A 16,968-nucleotide genomic window follows, 5' to 3' on the forward strand; every position below is an offset into this window, starting at 1 on the left:
GACTGCCTTTAAAAACAGTCAGAGGATGAAAACATGAGAAGTGTTACAGTTTGACGCGGCATTTTTCTGGTTCACATCAACTCTGTGGCTCACTGAGATCCATGTTTGATCTTTTATATAGGTTTGTTTGTCAGTTTTAACACGTTTAGGTCAGAATCTGTGTTAAGTTGGAGGTTTGGTTGATGAAGGTAGATTTTAACCATTTACAAATACAGTTTAAAGTACTCTGTAAGGTTATAAAAATAGCAAAATCAATTGTCAAACAAGTTAATATAGTAGTTTGTTTGTGCTTTACAGTCAGAAAGGGTAGGGGGCAGTTTGCGGCGGAAGTGCTTCAGGTAACTTTTTATCATCATCCGGGTTACTGTCTGGTCACAGAGGATCCAAGATGGCGACTCGCATGTCGAGATATAAAGCCTGGAGTCGTGTTCAAAGGTAGATTTGTTTTTTAAAATAAATGCTCTTAAGTCAGCGCCAGACTCGCGTTAACAACAGGGAAACAACGTCAGCAGTACATTCAGTGTTGTCGGTGCCAAATCTCTCCCTGACAACTGCAGCGTCATAACTTCTCTACGTCCTCCTCACCACGATTAGCTCGCTCGGTTAGCTCGATGCTAAGTGTTAGCCGTCTAAGAAGCTGTGGTCTTGCTGTCAGGATGGCTAATGTTGCATCATGATTAAATAAAGTCACCGGTGTTTTAGAGGTGGCCCGTAGAGATAAAGACGTTACATTGTGTAGGTGATGTAGCTGTGCTTTTACCGTTTATTACACTTTAATTGATACCGTTTTAGAGAGGTGATATTTGTTTCAAGGTTGTGTTTCTCCTCATAACTACAGCTGGGAGGTTTGTTCACCCCATTTAAACTATCTGAAACAGTCTCAACACAAATTTAACATTATAACATATATCTTATTAAGACAACATTAGTTTGAGCTAGGTGTACCTAATAAACTGGTGTTTATTCCTTTTTATGTTGCACGTTTGACTGAACAATGCACAACAATATAAGAAGTACACATGGTTGGCAAGTTAAAGGTGAATTCCTTTAAGTTCTAAATTAAATTCTTTAATTTTCTGTAGGAAAAGTAAAAAATGTACAGTGAAATAAAACATTAAATTTCAGGGACAAAGACCTGAGGCATTGTTTCAAACAGCACACACTAAATATTTAATGTGTGGCTATTGTTCTATCTCTGCTCAAGTTATGGATTCAAACACTGTTTTCACAACTGGCCTCACGTCGCTAGGAATACATTAAAAGAACATTGCTTTGTTTTTCTCAAAGGTTCGGGATCGCAGCTTACAGAAAGTACAGCAGCGGTGGCCGGTACCCAAATATCTCCCTCTCTGAACCGCTGCCTGGGATCCCCAAACCTGTATTCGCATCTGGGGATGGTCTGGAGAAATATGAGACCAAGATCACTACTCTAGAAAATGGCCTCAAAGTCGCTTCCCAAAACAAGTTTGGTCAGTTCTGCACAGTTGGAAGTAAGTTACAGCAGTTATTAAATGCACTTCATAATATCCACTTGTCTCCGGGATCTGGCTGAAGTGGATAAAATGTGTTTGTTTCTCTTTGTTCTTTTTAGTTTTAGTAAATTCTGGATCCAGACATGAAGCAAAGTACTCGAGTGGGATAGCACACTTTGTAGAGAAACTCGCCTTTTCTGTAAGTACAACACAGTGAAGACCACAAAGAGAAAAGTCAAGCATGTTGAGGCACGTGAGATGACGTTTTAAATCTGTAGTCCACAGCTCAGTACGGGAGTAAAGATGAAATCCTCCTCACGTTGGAAAAACACGGAGGGATATGTGACTGCCAAACATCGAGGTAGTCTTTCAGCACAATGTCTGGGTTATAAAACTGTTTGTGTATTATTACCTTTCTGTTGGAGAGTATGCAGATAGAGTTGTACGTGTGATGCATGATTCATTTTGGTGTGCAGGGATACCACCATGTACGCTGTGTCTGCTGAAGTGAAGGGTCTGGACACGGTGGTCAGTCTTCTCTCTGATGCCGTTCTACAGCCTCGCCTGCTGGGTAAGTCCTCTCTTCACCCCGTTACTGGTGTTGGTATTAAGTATTCATTTTAATTTTTTTAATTATGTGTTAGTATTACTATCTTGTCTTCTTAACTTAACTTACAAATCAGCGGCAACTGCGCCGAGTGTCTGTGTGTCTCCTGCTGCCCTGAGATCGTGTGTGTTCGTCTCCGTGCAGATGACGAGATCGAGATGACCAGAATGGCCGTACGCTTTGAGTTGGAAGATCTGAGCATGAGGCCAGACCCTGAACCGTTACTCACTGAGATGATCCACGCTGTGAGTCTCATCATGTGTTTAAACCCTCCAGCAGCAGCTCCCTGTGAGACGGCGAACACATTTATCCCGGAGGCTGTTATCGATATTATTAAAAAATAAGATCGAGTAGTACGCTTTTTGATTAGTTTTTTTAGTATGTATAATGTCAAAAAAACTGACAATACTCACCAGATGTTACCAGAAATCTCCTCAGACTATTTATTATCTGCTGTACCTTTCTTGTAGAAAAGATTTCATAATAATATGAAATGAACGGCAAACAAATGTTTGATTTTTCAAGCAAAACAATGGTATATTTTCAGTATAATTTAGTACAATTGTGAATGAATTACCTAAACTATAACCATCATCATAACGGAATCCTTTCAGCCTAATTTCAACTATCCAATCGCTGTAGATACCTCGTAGTCATCATTTGCTTTCTGATCAACCCTCACAAAAAGTAACTGAAACCGGATTTTTCTGTTAACATGGCTAACAGATTTTTTTTAAATGGCGGTTGCCTGTTGGCTCATGTGTTCGACTAATCGTACACTTATGTCACTCATGGTTCCTCTTGTGATGGGAGAGTATCTACTCTGAAACAGGAGTTAAAACAGCTCTCTGAGAACTACGACCGCTCCTAGTCCTTGCGCTCTGGACACAATAAAAACGGCGGTTCTTAGAACTATGCTAAAGTTCTAAGAGTATTGTTCATTGTTTGTTTCCAGGCCGCATATCGAGGCAACACGGTCGGACTGCCCCGCTTCTGTCCCGTAGAAAACGTGGACAAGATCGACAAGAGCGCGCTCCACAACTACCTGCGTAACTACTACTGTCCCGAGCGGATGGTGCTAGCCGGCGTGGGCATCGAGCACGAGCAGCTGGTCGAATGTGCCAGGAAGTACCTGCTGGGTGCGAAGCCGGTGTGGGGAGCGACTGCTGTGGCCAACGTGGACCTCTCTGTGGCTCAGTACACTGGTGGCATCGTGAAGGTGAGTCATTGGTTTTTATCGTTTGTAGCTGATATGGTCCTGTGTGTTGACTTCAGGGAAACCTCGCTTTGGCATCTGTTGTATCTGCGGCTTATTTAAGGGTCATACTGATACTAGCGTTGCTACAGTTCGTCTAGAAGGATAATAACCTCTTCTTTTATGCTGTTAGATGGAGAAGGATATGTCGGATGTGAGCCTCGGCCCCACCCCGATCCCAGAGCTCACCCACATCATGATCGGCCTGGAGAGCTGCTCCTTCCTGGTGGGTGTTCACGGTGCCCGGCTGTCCTGAAGAGTCTCGACTCAGCGGGCTGATGCATGTTAGCTACAAGCTCCCAAATATTAAATAAAACGTTGTCTCTTCGCAGGAGGACGACTTCATCCCGTTCGCGGTGCTCAACATGATGATGGGTGGAGGTGGCTCCTTTTCGGCAGGAGGACCCGGGAAAGGCATGTTCACCCGCCTTTACCTGAACGTGCTCAACAGGTGAGCGTCTCACAAACATCAACGCGACTAGTAGATTAAACGTTGCTTCCATCGCTAGTCGCCACCGGAAATACTAGTTGGTTACGCACATTTTAATGGATATTTGCATGCGCTGTCTCAGCTGTTGCAGCTCTTCCTGCAGCAGCGTTTGAGACCATAACCTCATGTTCACAATGTTTACTGAGGCAATACATCAAGTGAGAAGTAGAGACATTTTCTCATAGACTTCCATACAATCTGACTTCTTCTTGCAACCGGAGGAGTCGCCCCCTGCTGGCCAGTGGAGAGAATGCACAGTTTAAGACGCTTCCACATTGGCTTCCCTTGGCAGTACCGGAGGTTGCCGCCTGACAAAAACTAGCTTACCGGCTAGCTAGCCGGCTAGCATGTATGCTACAGACTCAAGTTAGCGGCGTAGCGTATCAACGAAGTGGTGACTCTTCTTAGACCACACCCCCCCGCTGGCATTTTATCAAATATTACACCACACACCGGGTTCATGAGCTGTATTCTTACTGGGCGTCCGGAAAAGATAAATATTGATGTCAGCATCATTTCATATACAGGTTTGATTATTAAAAAATGTGATTTCAAATGGCTATTATATACTCCATTTTATAGATTAAATTGTGCTCAATTTTGAGTGTTTTCTAACTTTTAGACTAGTCGACTGCTCTTTTTAGTAGTGAGGAACATCCCTAATTGTTCAGTCACTAATATAACCAGTCAGTTTCACTAATGGTCTTGTGGTTTTCCTTGTCCGTTGTAGGCATCATTGGATGTACAATGCCACCTCCTACCATCACAGCTATGAGGACAGTGGTCTGCTGTGCATCCATGCCAGTGCAGACCCCAGACAGGTTGGTACCGGCTCAGCACAGCAGCGTTCAAATGTCTTATTGTCCCTTTGAACCAAATAGCACTTTTCATTACCAATCATGCTGCAGATATCCCTCTAAAACGTGGTTACAAAATGATGTTCTGTTTTCAAAACTTGCTGTTGTGAATGTTTGTCCATGTGGTCTTTTGTGATCTTCGTGTTCTTATCGTTCCATTCCGTCTCCAGGTGCGGGAAATGGTGGAGATAATAACCAGAGAGTTCATTCAGATGGCAGGCAGCGCAGGAGAGGTAATGGCTGTGTTAAGCGATATTGATCAAAGAAACAATGGAGGTGAACCATTCTCATTCTCATCTCCCCCGTACGTCTAGATGGAGCTGGAGAGGGCCAAGACTCAGCTCAAGTCCATGTTGATGATGAACCTCGAGTCAAGGCCGGTTATTTTTGAAGATGTTGGCCGCCAGGTTCTCTCTACGGGAAAGAGAAAGCTGCCACACGAACTGTGTGATCTAATAAGTGAGTACTGACCAGAATTCAGCGCTCGTAAAATGCCTGTTAGAGGTACTTGTTTTATTTCTCTTTTTCACTTGTCCACTAATCATTTCTAGGCAACGTGACAGCCAGTGACATTAAGAGAGTGACCACCAAGATGCTGCGCAGTAAGCCTGCAGTAGCAGCCCTGGGCGACCTGACGGAGCTGCCCTCGTACGAACACATCCAGGCCGCCCTGTCCAGCAAGGACGGACGTCTGCCCCGCATGTACCGCCTCTTCCGATAGTCATCGCTGTAAATATACTGGACACTAGTGTTCCCTCCCACCACAGAACTTGATACAGCTCACTCTGGGAGGGGACTAATACCCGGGCTCCGGGCTGTACCTCTGAGAAGGGGTCTTTGTAAAGGAAACGTTACATTTGACTCTTCGGTAACCTTTTTGTCTAACTACAGTGGGAGTATCTGTATTTATTGATTGTGGGCAGGAAAGCCTCATTTCATTATTTACTGGGGTGGTTTGCAGGAGTTTGGAACAATTCGCCCCAAAAGACAAAATATAAGTGTTATATTTTTTCATTTCAAAACCCCCAAATACCAACCTGTTATGTTTATGAATGAATGACACTTACACTGGGAAGGTAAAGTAGCATATAAGCAAGAGAAGGGAGCGGCTAACATGCCCAGCAGTGTCTCAACTGGTTTCATTGAGCTGTATCGTTTTTCTCGGCTCCATAAACATTTCAGAGCTGCACCTTGAGCCGTCTCTTCAGAAACGTAGGATATCTGCACAAAGTGATGGTTGAAATATGAATAAAGAAATCCTTGGCGTTTTTGGGGGATAAATGTGATAAACCTCCCAACTAGCCAATTCGTCCTCCACACTGAAACCATGTGTTCTGTCATCGTGTAGCAGTGAGTGTAGAGAGATCGGAATCTGTCATTTGTTTGTATTTTGTGGTTGTGTAGATGCCCTATCAAATTAAAATATATATATCAACAGGATAAAATAAATGGTTTTGTACAAAATTTAGCCGACAAACAAGTACGTTTTCAAACTTTTATTTTGTGTTACATTAGAGTGACTTATAAAAATATGGAGATAAAGTTAAAAGGTCTTATGGAAATAAAAACAACACTGACAGGCACTTTTAGAGCAGACTATTCTTCATGCTGGGAATGCATTTTTCATTAAAATGGTATCTTACTTATTAATTACAGTATTAGTGTACATGTACTGTACGTACATGTGCAGTGGAGATGAAAGGTAAGGCATCGAGTTACAGTTAAAGTTGGAAAGGATCACTTGGCCCAATAAGAGAAAAGGTAGTGACAGGCGATAAGTGTAAATTATCGTTTTTATAGTTAGTGAGTTCCTGCAAAATAGTTCAACATAAGCTGTCAAATACATTTGTTCTCCCTGAAATTCAACAGTAGCGTGTAACAAGTAACAACCTCCTGACTGAAGCGTTGAGGCGTAAATCCCTCCTACAAAACGAGCTTAGAACTAAGTTCAAGTGAGAATCGACCAATGGCAGACGCCTATATCAAATTAAAAAGTGCACCTCAATGTGCCACCAAAATGCAATTATGTTTGTATTATTTGATGTTTATATTTGATGACACATTTACAAGGCATCTGAAAACGTAACATCGTGGTTCCTGACGCTTCAGAAACACCTAAAAAGAGAAAATTAAGAGAATGAATGCAGTAACGTTAGATCAGTGCACACCGGAGCATGTGACTGAAGAGTAAGCCACCACAGCAGCAGCCCCCTCCTCCAGTCTCAGTCATGTTTGAGTAAAGGGGGCTGAATAAATAAAGGCCAGACTGAGTCTGAGTCTGCAAACCTCTGTGTCTGACCTCAAGGTCCCTGCCCCTCAGGTACAGCCACACACAGACAGTTCCCAACAATGACCAACAGAGGGCGCACTCTGCTCAGTCACCACCACCAGCTCTGGGTAGTTAAGACAACTCTGGTTTCCTTTTGGTCCTTTGCTCCGCCCGCCTGGTTTTACATTCCAGTTTCTGGCACAGTTCAATCCACTCCGGTCTGGAGAGTTTGTTTTTAAGGGTTCAGGAGATGGTGCAGATGCTGCTGCTGCTGCTGCTGCTGCTTTGGTTCTTCATGGCCTCCCTCCTCTTCAGCTCTCTGGTGATCCTCCTCCTGATGCCCTCCAAGTACACGTCTCTGTCGAACTGTCCCGCACCCAGTGGAATACTAAACAACACAGACAAATGATACACACCTGACTTATGAAGTCCAAATAAAATGACGGTCAGTGGGACTCACTTGTCTCTGCCTGGCCTGAGTTTGACCTGGAAGACGCTGACGACGGGCCGGTGGTCTGAGGTCTTGATGCTGGAGCAGCTGGTGTACTTGACCACTTTTATGTCATCAGCCTGCCGGCTCCTGAACAAGATCCTGTCCTGTGAACGCGCACGGAGAGGTTTAACCCGGCTGAGAGCCACAATATGCTGAATGTTTGGCTTATTATGGAGGCTTGATATTCTTTCTTTTTTCTTACTGTGTACGAAGGCGTTCTCTGTTTAGAAGTTGTGTCGTAGATATCACAGCCAATGTCAAACTTGTATGTGGGGAGGAAGTGTATCGGTGCCTCTTGGAAACCTTTAAAGATTGAACCTGGAAGGTACAAACCAGCACATTCGCATGGGGAGAATTAATCAAACACATCGACCTAGTTCTATAAACTTTAAGAAATGTTTTCACAGAGAACATGCGAGCATACCGTCCTTCATCTCCTTGGAGAGCTGGTCATGCTCCAACAGAGGGCCCATGTCGCCGCCCACTGTGCGGTTCATGATGGCCTCCACGTCGACCCGGTCTTTGCACAGCCGGAAGTTAAAATCTCCGCACCAGAAGACCTGGTCGAATCTTGTGGTGACGTCAGCTACAATTAAAAATGACATCCTGTGACCATCAGACTACCAGCCGTTGTTCTTATCGACACCAAGGCTTGAAAACTAAGTCCCGTACATGAACAACAATACATTTTATTCTGCAGTTATAATTGCAACAGCTAAAAAACTATTTGGGAAAAAGAAGTAGCAATTTGTGCAGAGATGCATCATTTCCAGTGAAGGAATACCTTGTTTAAGTCACATTTGTCTTTTGAAAATGACTTTATAAAATAGTATTTATCCCATTTCCAGAATGTTCCACAAGATGATATTTCAACCCAGAATATGAGGCTGACTGCAGCGGGTCAATCTGTTAAAGTCTGATCATGTTGAAACGACTCCGTCCTAGTCGTTTTGATTTTGTCACGTCTGTGCCACAAGATGAGGGAGTCTTACATGCTGTGGAGCGATATGGGTTGGTGTCTGGAAGGCCTTTGGGAAGAGCTAGAGCCTCGATGATCTTGTTGTAATCTAGTACTCTCTCGTAAACTTTGGCATCTCCGGCTGGAAGCAGAATCAGAAATTAGAAAACGTGGAACACTGCCTCGCGGCCAACGCTGCAAAGTTTAAATGCAAATATAAAGCAGTTATGGTGAGTGTTATAACAAAAACATGCCTATCATAGAAAGTCTGGACAGTGTTTAATAGTTACAGAGGACACGCCGGTCTGCTGAAGAAGTAGAAATGTTTATTCTCAGGTATCAAAGAGACAAATTTCCCTTCTATGTTGCATCATCCCTCTGAAACTTTAGTCCGACTGGTCCTATCTATCTATCTATCTATCTATCTATCTATCTACCTACCTATCCATCTACCTACCTATCTATCTATCTATCTATCTATCTATCTATCTATCTATCTATCTATCCATCCATCCATCCATCTATCTATCTACCTACCTATCCATCTACCTATCTATCTATCTATCTATCTATCTATCTATCTATCTATCTATCTATCTATTTAAAATAAATCACTGCTTCAGTCTGCGGCCTCCCTGACTTTCTGGGAAACTACTCACAGGTAAAATGGGATGTGATGAAGAGGAAGGAAGTTCCAAAAAAGGTGAGGGCGATTCCCACAGCCCCTTTGGTCTTGATCTGAGAGATGATCCGGGTCGTGACCGTGGCATGCTCCACCTCTGCGTGAGTCAACAGCACACAATGTTGTGGTCAGTGTCAGAGCCTCAAACATAAAGCATGTGCAGTGTCCATTAAATAAATATGTCACCACAACAAAATGCTTTGATGGACAATAAAGATGAACTAAAAACTAACTGTGTACCAGAAAATCATAAATATATTTCAATCATCTTCCAATAATCTGCACTAAACACACATAATATAAGCAGGGAGCGAGTTTATTACCTGAGCAGAACCAGATGAGGTCTCTTCTGATAAATACAGTGAGATACAAAACCCCATGTGATGCTGCATAGAGCATGACGTAGTAAGGGCCCAGAGTCTCCTGGAGACGGGTCTCCCACTCCTTCCTGCACACACATGAACAGTCACAGTCACCATTAATTACAATAATTCTCACTTTAATTCTGTGAAGATGATTAAAATCAAAGGAAAACATAACACACTTGTCAGGACAGCCCTCCTGGACCCCAATAATATAAAAGTCTTGTGCAAATTCAGAGTCCGTTGGAAGGAGGAGATCATCTAAGTTGGTTGGAAGCCCCTGAAAACGATAGAAACTTGGTTACAACTCAGTAGTACGACTTTAAATGGTTCTTGGTCTGGGAGATGCTGCTGGGTCACGATGTCCTCCGCTACCTTCTCTCCCTGCATGTTCCACGTGGCTACGTAGACGCCCATTCTCCTGTCGGGGAAGTGGCGGTCCAGCTCCTCGGCCCCGAGCAAGGCACCGCTCCCCATCATGCTGCCCTCCAGAAAGCTCCTGAGAAAACACACACCGGAAAGGAACGTCAGCACTTTCTTTCGAGCAATTTTCTTTTGGTACAAGGCGTAGGTAGGTGAAGCTTGGACAGACCTCAGACCGATCTTAGGTACTCTTGAAACAGACCGGTCTTAAAAAGCCTTCTCTCTGACACTGAGAAGAGTAAGCCTTCCAAAAGAGCCTTCACTTCTATCCTGGGGATGATATACTCCATTGCTTACTGTACCTGTTCCTCACGTCCTGCGGTCTGATGGGGCTGAGCACGCTGTAGGTGGACCTCATGGAGTTGACAGAGGTACTATCCGACCCCATGTTCTCCAGAAGCCGGCTGTCGCTCAGGTTCCTGTGGAGTCTCTCCCCGAGTTTCTCTCTGGCCAACACGGTGTAATCCAAACAATCCCTGTCAATCCTATTAGCAGCCCCCCCCCAAGTGGTTGACGTAAAGCTCTTCTCCAGAGCGGGCAGCGTCCCTGTGGGCTGCACCGGAGACAGACGCAGCTTGGTGGGCCCCGCTCGGTGGTCCGTGGGGTCTCTCTGCTGACTGTGGGGCCTCCTTTCATACTCGGAGAGACTGCTACCTCTGTCCCGGAAGACTGGGGGTCCCGTCGTGACAGCAGAGAGGAGTCTCGCGTCGGAGTCCTGGTCAGCCCGGATGGGAGCGAGCCCACCTGGAGCTGTTTGGTCCTCTTTAAGCGAGTCTGTGGAGGAGCCCGTCTCAACCGGGTCACTCAGACTCTCCTGGCTGTTTCTCAGCCTCCTGGCTCTCACGGTCTCCTCCACTGAGACACTTTTGCTGGACTTTGACAGCCTGGGTAGTGAGGGTGGCCGAGGCTGGTATGGACTGATCTCTCCCTCTGCCTTTTTAGCAGTGAGTTTAAGGGCCTCATTGTGGTTCTTGCAGGATTTGGGATCTACTGAGGAGGTCTTGACTTTTGAACCTCCTTTACCAGGAGCTTCACGGGACCGGTGGACCGGGCTGTGCTCTCCATTCTCAGTCATACTCTTGTCATGTCTGAGAGCAGCTTCGATCAGGTGGGTGGAGCTCGCTCATCGCTCACTGACATGCACCTGAACACACAGGGCAGAAAATCATTCAGTGAGATGTTGGCCTTTAAATTAGCTATATTAGCCTCGTAAACCATACAAAGAGGGTTTGCTGTATAACATATAACATGCTTATTTCCAGTCGAAGACAGTGTTCACAGTCGTTAAACTTGCAGCATTAGTTAGGGATAGCATTGTGCCATCTAACTATCTTTAGTTACTGTTAATAAATACTAGCTGCGTGAGCTAGCTTATTATGCAAATGTTAGCCTTAGCGCTCAAAAATTAGCTAGAGTCCGAGACTGAGTCGCGTTGTTATCCAATAACTTAACAAAAGCTCCGTGATTTCAGCTAACTAACCTATCATCCAGACAACACGTCACGTTTACACATAAACAGACGTTACAATGCTAACTTCAGCTAAACTTCTAGCCTACAGTAGTCAGAAAAGCTAGCTATAACATGCTATAGAGGCGATATAACGTCACATGCTAGCTCAGCTAACGTTTGAAGCATACGTTTAAAAGACCGGATTAATAAACGGCTAATGTGGGTAGTTTCTGTCTTATGTAACTCTGTCATTGTCATCACGTTGAAATAAAGTTACCTCTGGCGTACTGTTTGGTTTCAGAGCGGCTAATTTAAGAGTAGCTCAGTTACTTCCTTAGCAACGTTTGACAACAGATTTTGTTACCAAGACAAGAGAGTCATGACAGAGAGCAGAGCATTCGTCACAGCGCCCTCTCTGTTGAGAGGTGAAAGTACACCCCACTCAAACGATCGTAGTCTGTCTGTATGTTGTAACGTCATTATCTCCTCATGGTACCAGTAATCCTAAACCTTTTTTTTTTTTTTTGCATTAGCAGAAGAGAAACAACAAGTGTCTATTATATTGTTTTGCAGCTTGATATTGTTCCTTTCTTGTGCCTGAAATCCTTGATTACTATGTGATTACTGTATGCAAAAAAATCTATTGTGGCAATGTCAAATAAACTAATGTGAATATGAAGTTATAATTATTGATATGTAGAAAACTGAACAGGACAATGTGCTTAACTTCCTATTGAGACATTGTTTCTTCTGATTGGACAACATTTGTGAAATTCTCATCCACACAAGCCAGTTTATCAAAGAAAATTGTCACTGTACAACAGGGTTGTGCAACAAAATGCAGTTTGTAGCCCATTTTGCTTCTTCAGAAAAACACACACAAAAACATGAAACATAACTATACGATATGTAGAGGGTGGAGGATGAATTGATTTAATTACTGCGTCACTGTTTGAGTAAATATACAAAAAGTCAAAGTTTAAAGATTTGTTAAATGGCTAAAGCCAGGTATATACCAGGTATATAATACTGTTAAGTATTATATCTAGAGTTTTTACATTTAATTATACAACATTTGGCTTATGCTAATTATCTGCAAAGGTTGGCTTCCTTATAGATCAACATTTCCTCCTTCATATGGGTAATACTAAACTTACCATTTAAAACATGTATTAAAGCGATGTGGATTGCTACAATAAGCAAACCGTATCTAGAAACTGTAAAAAGCATTTGAACAGGGTCTGATACACTCACTGTATATTACAAACACATAGTAAGTAGGATGTTCATTATCACAAAATAACCTGTTTCCCATCAAAAATGTCTTAAAATGGTAGAATACCAAAATCTGTGATTTCTCGGTGCTTTTTACAATGGACACTTTTCTTACAAAAACAGAAACTTACAAAATTGAACATACAAAAACTTTCCACATGCACCACTGCGAGCTAAATTCAGTGACTTTGCAAATGACTCACTATGTGATTAAAAAAAAAAGTACGTTCTTGCTGACAAAACAGCATAATGTCAAGGTGTGACCTGCAATTGTTAACCCTTTCACCCTTTCTGTAGCTGCTGAAAGGGTTTCTGAGCCTGCCAGCCACTGTAAATGTGGACAATCCCTCCATATTCTGTACATTTCTATGGCACTGTTGCTGGCTCAGGGGGTTTAGACAAAAGGGCCAGTCTGTGAGTCAGGTATAAAAGCAAAGGGTTAAATCAGATAGAGTTACAGTTCGGTGCAAGAGCAGCAGCAAGACCACCAGCAGCAGCAGCCCACCAACCAGCAAAATGACTTCCACCGGAATGAACACAATGAACAAGGTAAGCTCTTTTAAGCTTTAAAGGGTCTTTGAGTTCATTGTTTTTGTTTTTGGGCCCTCGTTTTTACTGTTTTGGTTCACACTGACAGCTCTTACAATGTCATGTTTTGCCGCAGCAGGCAGCTGTTTTCATTGAAAAAGCTCTAAAAACAAGTTAGCGACCAATTGATAAATATATGGAGGGTTTAAGATCGGAACATTTCCCTCAAAAGTTGGTGAAGACCATAAATAGAGTTACAATAAGAGTTCATATTGGACTTACATTCATCAAGTGGACAGAAACTGTTACTCCGCATCTTCAACATGTGTCAATAGACACATGTAGAAGTGCCGCTTGAACATATGACACCTGTAACCCTCATATACCTCACATGTGCCAACCAAACACTTTCTCCCTCAGATCATCTTCTACGAGGAGAAGAACTTCCAGGGCCGCTCCTACGAGTGCATGAGCGACTGCCCCGACATGTCCTCCTACCTGAGCAGGTGCCAGTCCTGCAGGGTGGAGAGAGGCTGCTTCATGGTGTACGACCGCTCCAACTACATGGGCAACCAGTACTTCATGAGGAGGGGCGAGTACTCCGACTACATGAGCATGATGGGCATGAGCGACACCATCAGGTCCTGCCGCATGATCCCCATGGTAAGATCTTGCACCTGGCTAGATTTGCTCTCGATGACATCTCTAGAAAATGCAATTCTTTTTGTAAACGTTCTGAGTTAAACCCACCCGTCTTCTGCATCACAGCACAGAGGATCCTACAGGATGAAGATCTACGAGAGGGAGAACTTCGGAGGTCAGATGTCTGAGCTGATGGACGACTGCGACAACATCATGGACCGTTACCGCATGTCCAACTGCATGTCCTGCAACGTGATGGAGGGCCACTGGCTGATGTTCGAGCAGCCCCAGTACAGAGGCAGGATGATGTACGTGAGGCCCGGCGAGTACAGGAACTTCATGAACATGGGCGGTAGCGGCATGAGGTTCATGAGCATGAAGCGCATCACCGACTCCTGCTACTAGACTCTCTTAGCACTGAATAAAACTGTCATAACCTAAACTGCTGCTGTGTTTCAGTCTTTCTTTCACAGACTTCTATTGCTGGTTGTAACTTACAGGGAATTCACAAAGAGAATGCTTGTAAAATGAGAAAAGTTTCTAATTTTTATGAAATAATTTGCTTCTTATTCTTATTTCCCGCCATATGAATAATTAACAACTTCACAATCTCCAATCTTTTGGCAGATACATGTGCTGGATTGGGGAATTGAACACAAAAACCTGCACAATCTAAAACAATCTTATCACCTCTGCAATGCACTGCTTTACATTAAAGTTGAAGTTATTTGAGCCATCGTCTTAGTTGAGACTGCCATATATAACCTACACATCATACAGTATAGCATAGAGCCATTTCTGCTCATTATATGCCATTTTATATGCCAGCAATAGTCCAGTTTTTAACACTTCATTTTTAAACGGATACAACATTTAATTAGTGTGCTTTAGAAGTAATGTTAGTCTTTGTGCTAAGCTAAGCTAACCAGCTGATGACAGTGGCTCCGGGCGCAACACGGAATCAACTTAGAAATTCTTCTTACGGTCTTTAAAGCACTCACTGGTTTGCCAGCCTTGTGTGCTCTTTCTTCAGAACGTGCTCCAGTCATTTTTGCCTGCCTGTCTAACTGTAAGACCCAGATCTTCTTCTTTGATGTGATGCAGGTAGAAGAAGGATGGTACATTAAGAGAGAGTGCCAGAAGTGTGAAGGTAGATTTCCATGTGTTCTGTGCAATGGAGCTGTTCAACATCTGTGAAGCCTTTTGATTTGCAGCTGAGGAGAAGTGATGCGTGCTGCTGCCCTACTTGTTACAAAGTAAGGCTCGTGTCAGCTGAAATCATGGCACTGAGCTGGAGGAAGTTTAGTCTGAGTGCGAGCGGAATTCAAACCGTTGTGTCTACGGTCTGTCGTAGTAAACTTGGACGTTGTCACATAAACAGCTGAGACTCTCTGAATTATATTAGCACTGCTCCAATTTGGCTGCAGTCTCGTTCAGAGTTTGTTATGAGGTGTAAATATTGTCTTTGGAGCGTCTGGGTTTGTTTCTGCTCGACTGTGCGTTTCCTTCTGTCTTGTTCCTATTAGGAAGACAATAACAGAGCAGTCGCACAGGCAAACACACAACCAGAGACATTTTTCACTGAAGTTACATATTATGCGTACATGATGATGAGAATAATATGCAAATAGTAGAATTGTTGGGGTAGAATGTAATTTGTTTAAAAAAAAATAAGTTTTAGCTATGCTAGTGGCTTAGCTCTACGGATGGCAATACCAGATCAGTCGGTCAACGACTATTGGGTGGATTGCCGTGAAACGATGAACACACATTCGTAGTGCCCTGAGGATGAACCTTTCTGTCTTCGGTGATCTCTTGACTTCTCCTCTGGTGTCACCAGCAGGTTGTGGTTTTGAGTGACATGTCTCAACAACAATATGACAGATTGTTATTCAATTTGGTGTACACATTCATGTTCCCTGCAGAATGAATTTAAATCATTTTGATCCCCTGGCAAACGAGCGGGGAGCTTTTGGGGGCCGGTAACACGGAGGGAAGCCAAACATCATTAATTTGCATATACCACCCACAATGCAACAATGCAAAACTGGTTGAAAATCTGCAATGTTACCTTTTGATCAGTGAAATATCAATATTTACCTTATGGATTGCCACAGAACTTTGTAGAATTGCTCAAGTATTGGATGATTTGTCTATACATTTGCTACACACATTCATGTCCCGCTCAGGATGAACAATAACTTTGGTGATCTTGTGACTTCTCATCTCGCACCATCATCTATTCTATATCATTCTGGCGTAAATACCTACACAGCTAATGACATTCCTATTAGCCTCAGCTGTTCTTTATGTTTCCAAGTCAAGATATACTTTAATTAAACTTTTATTAAAAAGATAAATGCAGACAAAAGATATATTATAAATCACTGCCTATCTCTAGATTAGGTTTTTGTTTCACGCCTCAGAGGAGGATTAAAGAAGCACATGCCTCTCTATCTTTCTTTCTCACTCTTTCTTTCTTTTTTCCTCTCTTCTTCCTCCAGAGAACGGCCAACCCAGCGAGCGAGCGGGGAATCGATGCCCTGATACGAGATTCAGCCTAATGAGGATCAGAAACATCTTAATAAAGACCCATAATCCACCACTTAATCCCTCATTACAGAATCATCTGCATTCACTGGTCCTGCTCCATACCGCCGCAGCGACGGCACATTTAGGTCCATTGTTCTACCTCGCCTCATCTTTCACCCAGCGCTACGTCTCCCTTTGTCTCCCCTCGGTGTCAGTTATATTTGATCCGCTCTCATTAGACTTTCAGACGAGATGAGCAGCAGGGCCTGAAAATAGTGCTTTTGTGTGCACTTCTATGCTATCTCCCGTCTGAAATGGAAAATGAGACATATGCTTAATGAGGAGGAGACGGACTGGGACCTGCCGTCCGACATACAGAGAGAGATAGGGAGCGTATTGTGCGACCGATGCTGTGAGAGGGCACACTTTCCAGGCAACGTCTGTGTCGGTGATTATAGACTTCTGAGAGTGTGAAAATTACTCAAAAATAAAAGTGGGACAGATGGATTAAAGCTTAATGCTGAGCCCTGGAAAGATGTTTTTAGTTTAGCGCAGCAGTAACACAAAAGTTGGAAGTTTACCCAAGTTTTTGTAGTTCCTGACAGTACAGAGAGTACATTCTTAATTGTCCAGGGATTTATCTAACAATCCCTGTCATATCTCCTCCGGTGTC

The 16,968-nt window shown here is 43.4% G+C and overlaps 3 protein-coding genes across 5 annotated transcripts; 2 read left to right on the top strand and 1 right to left on the bottom strand.

Annotated features, from left to right (window-relative positions):
- Window positions 1-382: 382 nt before the first annotated feature.
- pmpca (peptidase, mitochondrial processing subunit alpha) lies at window positions 383-7,138 on the top strand. The gene is made up of 13 exons (XM_079160454.1): window positions 383-435; window positions 1,288-1,490; window positions 1,592-1,671; window positions 1,751-1,833; window positions 1,949-2,043; window positions 2,224-2,324; window positions 3,035-3,298; window positions 3,468-3,560; window positions 3,667-3,785; window positions 4,555-4,645; window positions 4,852-4,914; window positions 4,996-5,140; window positions 5,233-7,138. The coding sequence occupies exons 1-13, from the start codon at window positions 389-391 to the stop codon at window positions 5,400-5,402; spliced, it is 1,554 nt and encodes a 517-aa protein (XP_079016580.1). The 5' UTR covers window positions 383-388; the 3' UTR covers window positions 5,403-7,138.
- A 55-nt stretch (window positions 7,139-7,193) lies between these two features.
- inpp5e (inositol polyphosphate-5-phosphatase E) lies at window positions 7,194-11,661 on the bottom strand (the record flags this gene model as incomplete). Of its 3 annotated transcripts, none has more annotated exons than XM_079160451.1 (11): window positions 11,596-11,661; window positions 10,171-11,012; window positions 9,821-9,944; window positions 9,628-9,725; window positions 9,407-9,531; window positions 9,061-9,180; window positions 8,436-8,543; window positions 7,868-8,029; window positions 7,646-7,761; window positions 7,411-7,547; window positions 7,194-7,338 (listed from the first exon to the last, which is right to left on the bottom strand). In XM_079160451.1, exons 2-11 carry the CDS (start codon window positions 10,941-10,943, stop codon window positions 7,194-7,196), a joined length of 1,908 nt encoding a protein of 635 aa, XP_079016577.1. In that variant the 5' UTR covers window positions 10,944-11,012; window positions 11,596-11,661. The 3 variants fall into 3 exon arrangements, with proteins under 3 accessions (XP_079016577.1, XP_079016578.1, XP_079016579.1); XM_079160452.1 differs by lacking the exon at window positions 11,596-11,661 and adding an exon at window positions 11,507-11,591; XM_079160453.1 differs by lacking the exon at window positions 11,596-11,661 and having other exon boundaries at window positions 10,171-11,120.
- A 1,448-nt stretch (window positions 11,662-13,109) lies between these two features.
- LOC306697217 (gamma-crystallin M2-like) lies at window positions 13,110-14,169 on the top strand (the record flags this gene model as incomplete). The annotated part of the gene is made up of 3 exons (XM_079160997.1): window positions 13,110-13,142; window positions 13,542-13,784; window positions 13,890-14,169. The coding sequence occupies 3 exons, from the start codon at window positions 13,110-13,112 to the stop codon at window positions 14,166-14,168; spliced, it is 555 nt and encodes a 184-aa protein (XP_079017123.1). The 3' UTR covers window position 14,169.
- Window positions 14,170-16,968: the final 2,799 nt, after the last annotated feature.

Source organism: Pholis gunnellus (assembly GCF_910591455.1).
Source record: "Pholis gunnellus genome assembly, chromosome: 6".
Classification (NCBI taxonomy): domain Eukaryota; kingdom Metazoa; phylum Chordata; class Actinopteri; order Perciformes; family Pholidae; genus Pholis; species Pholis gunnellus.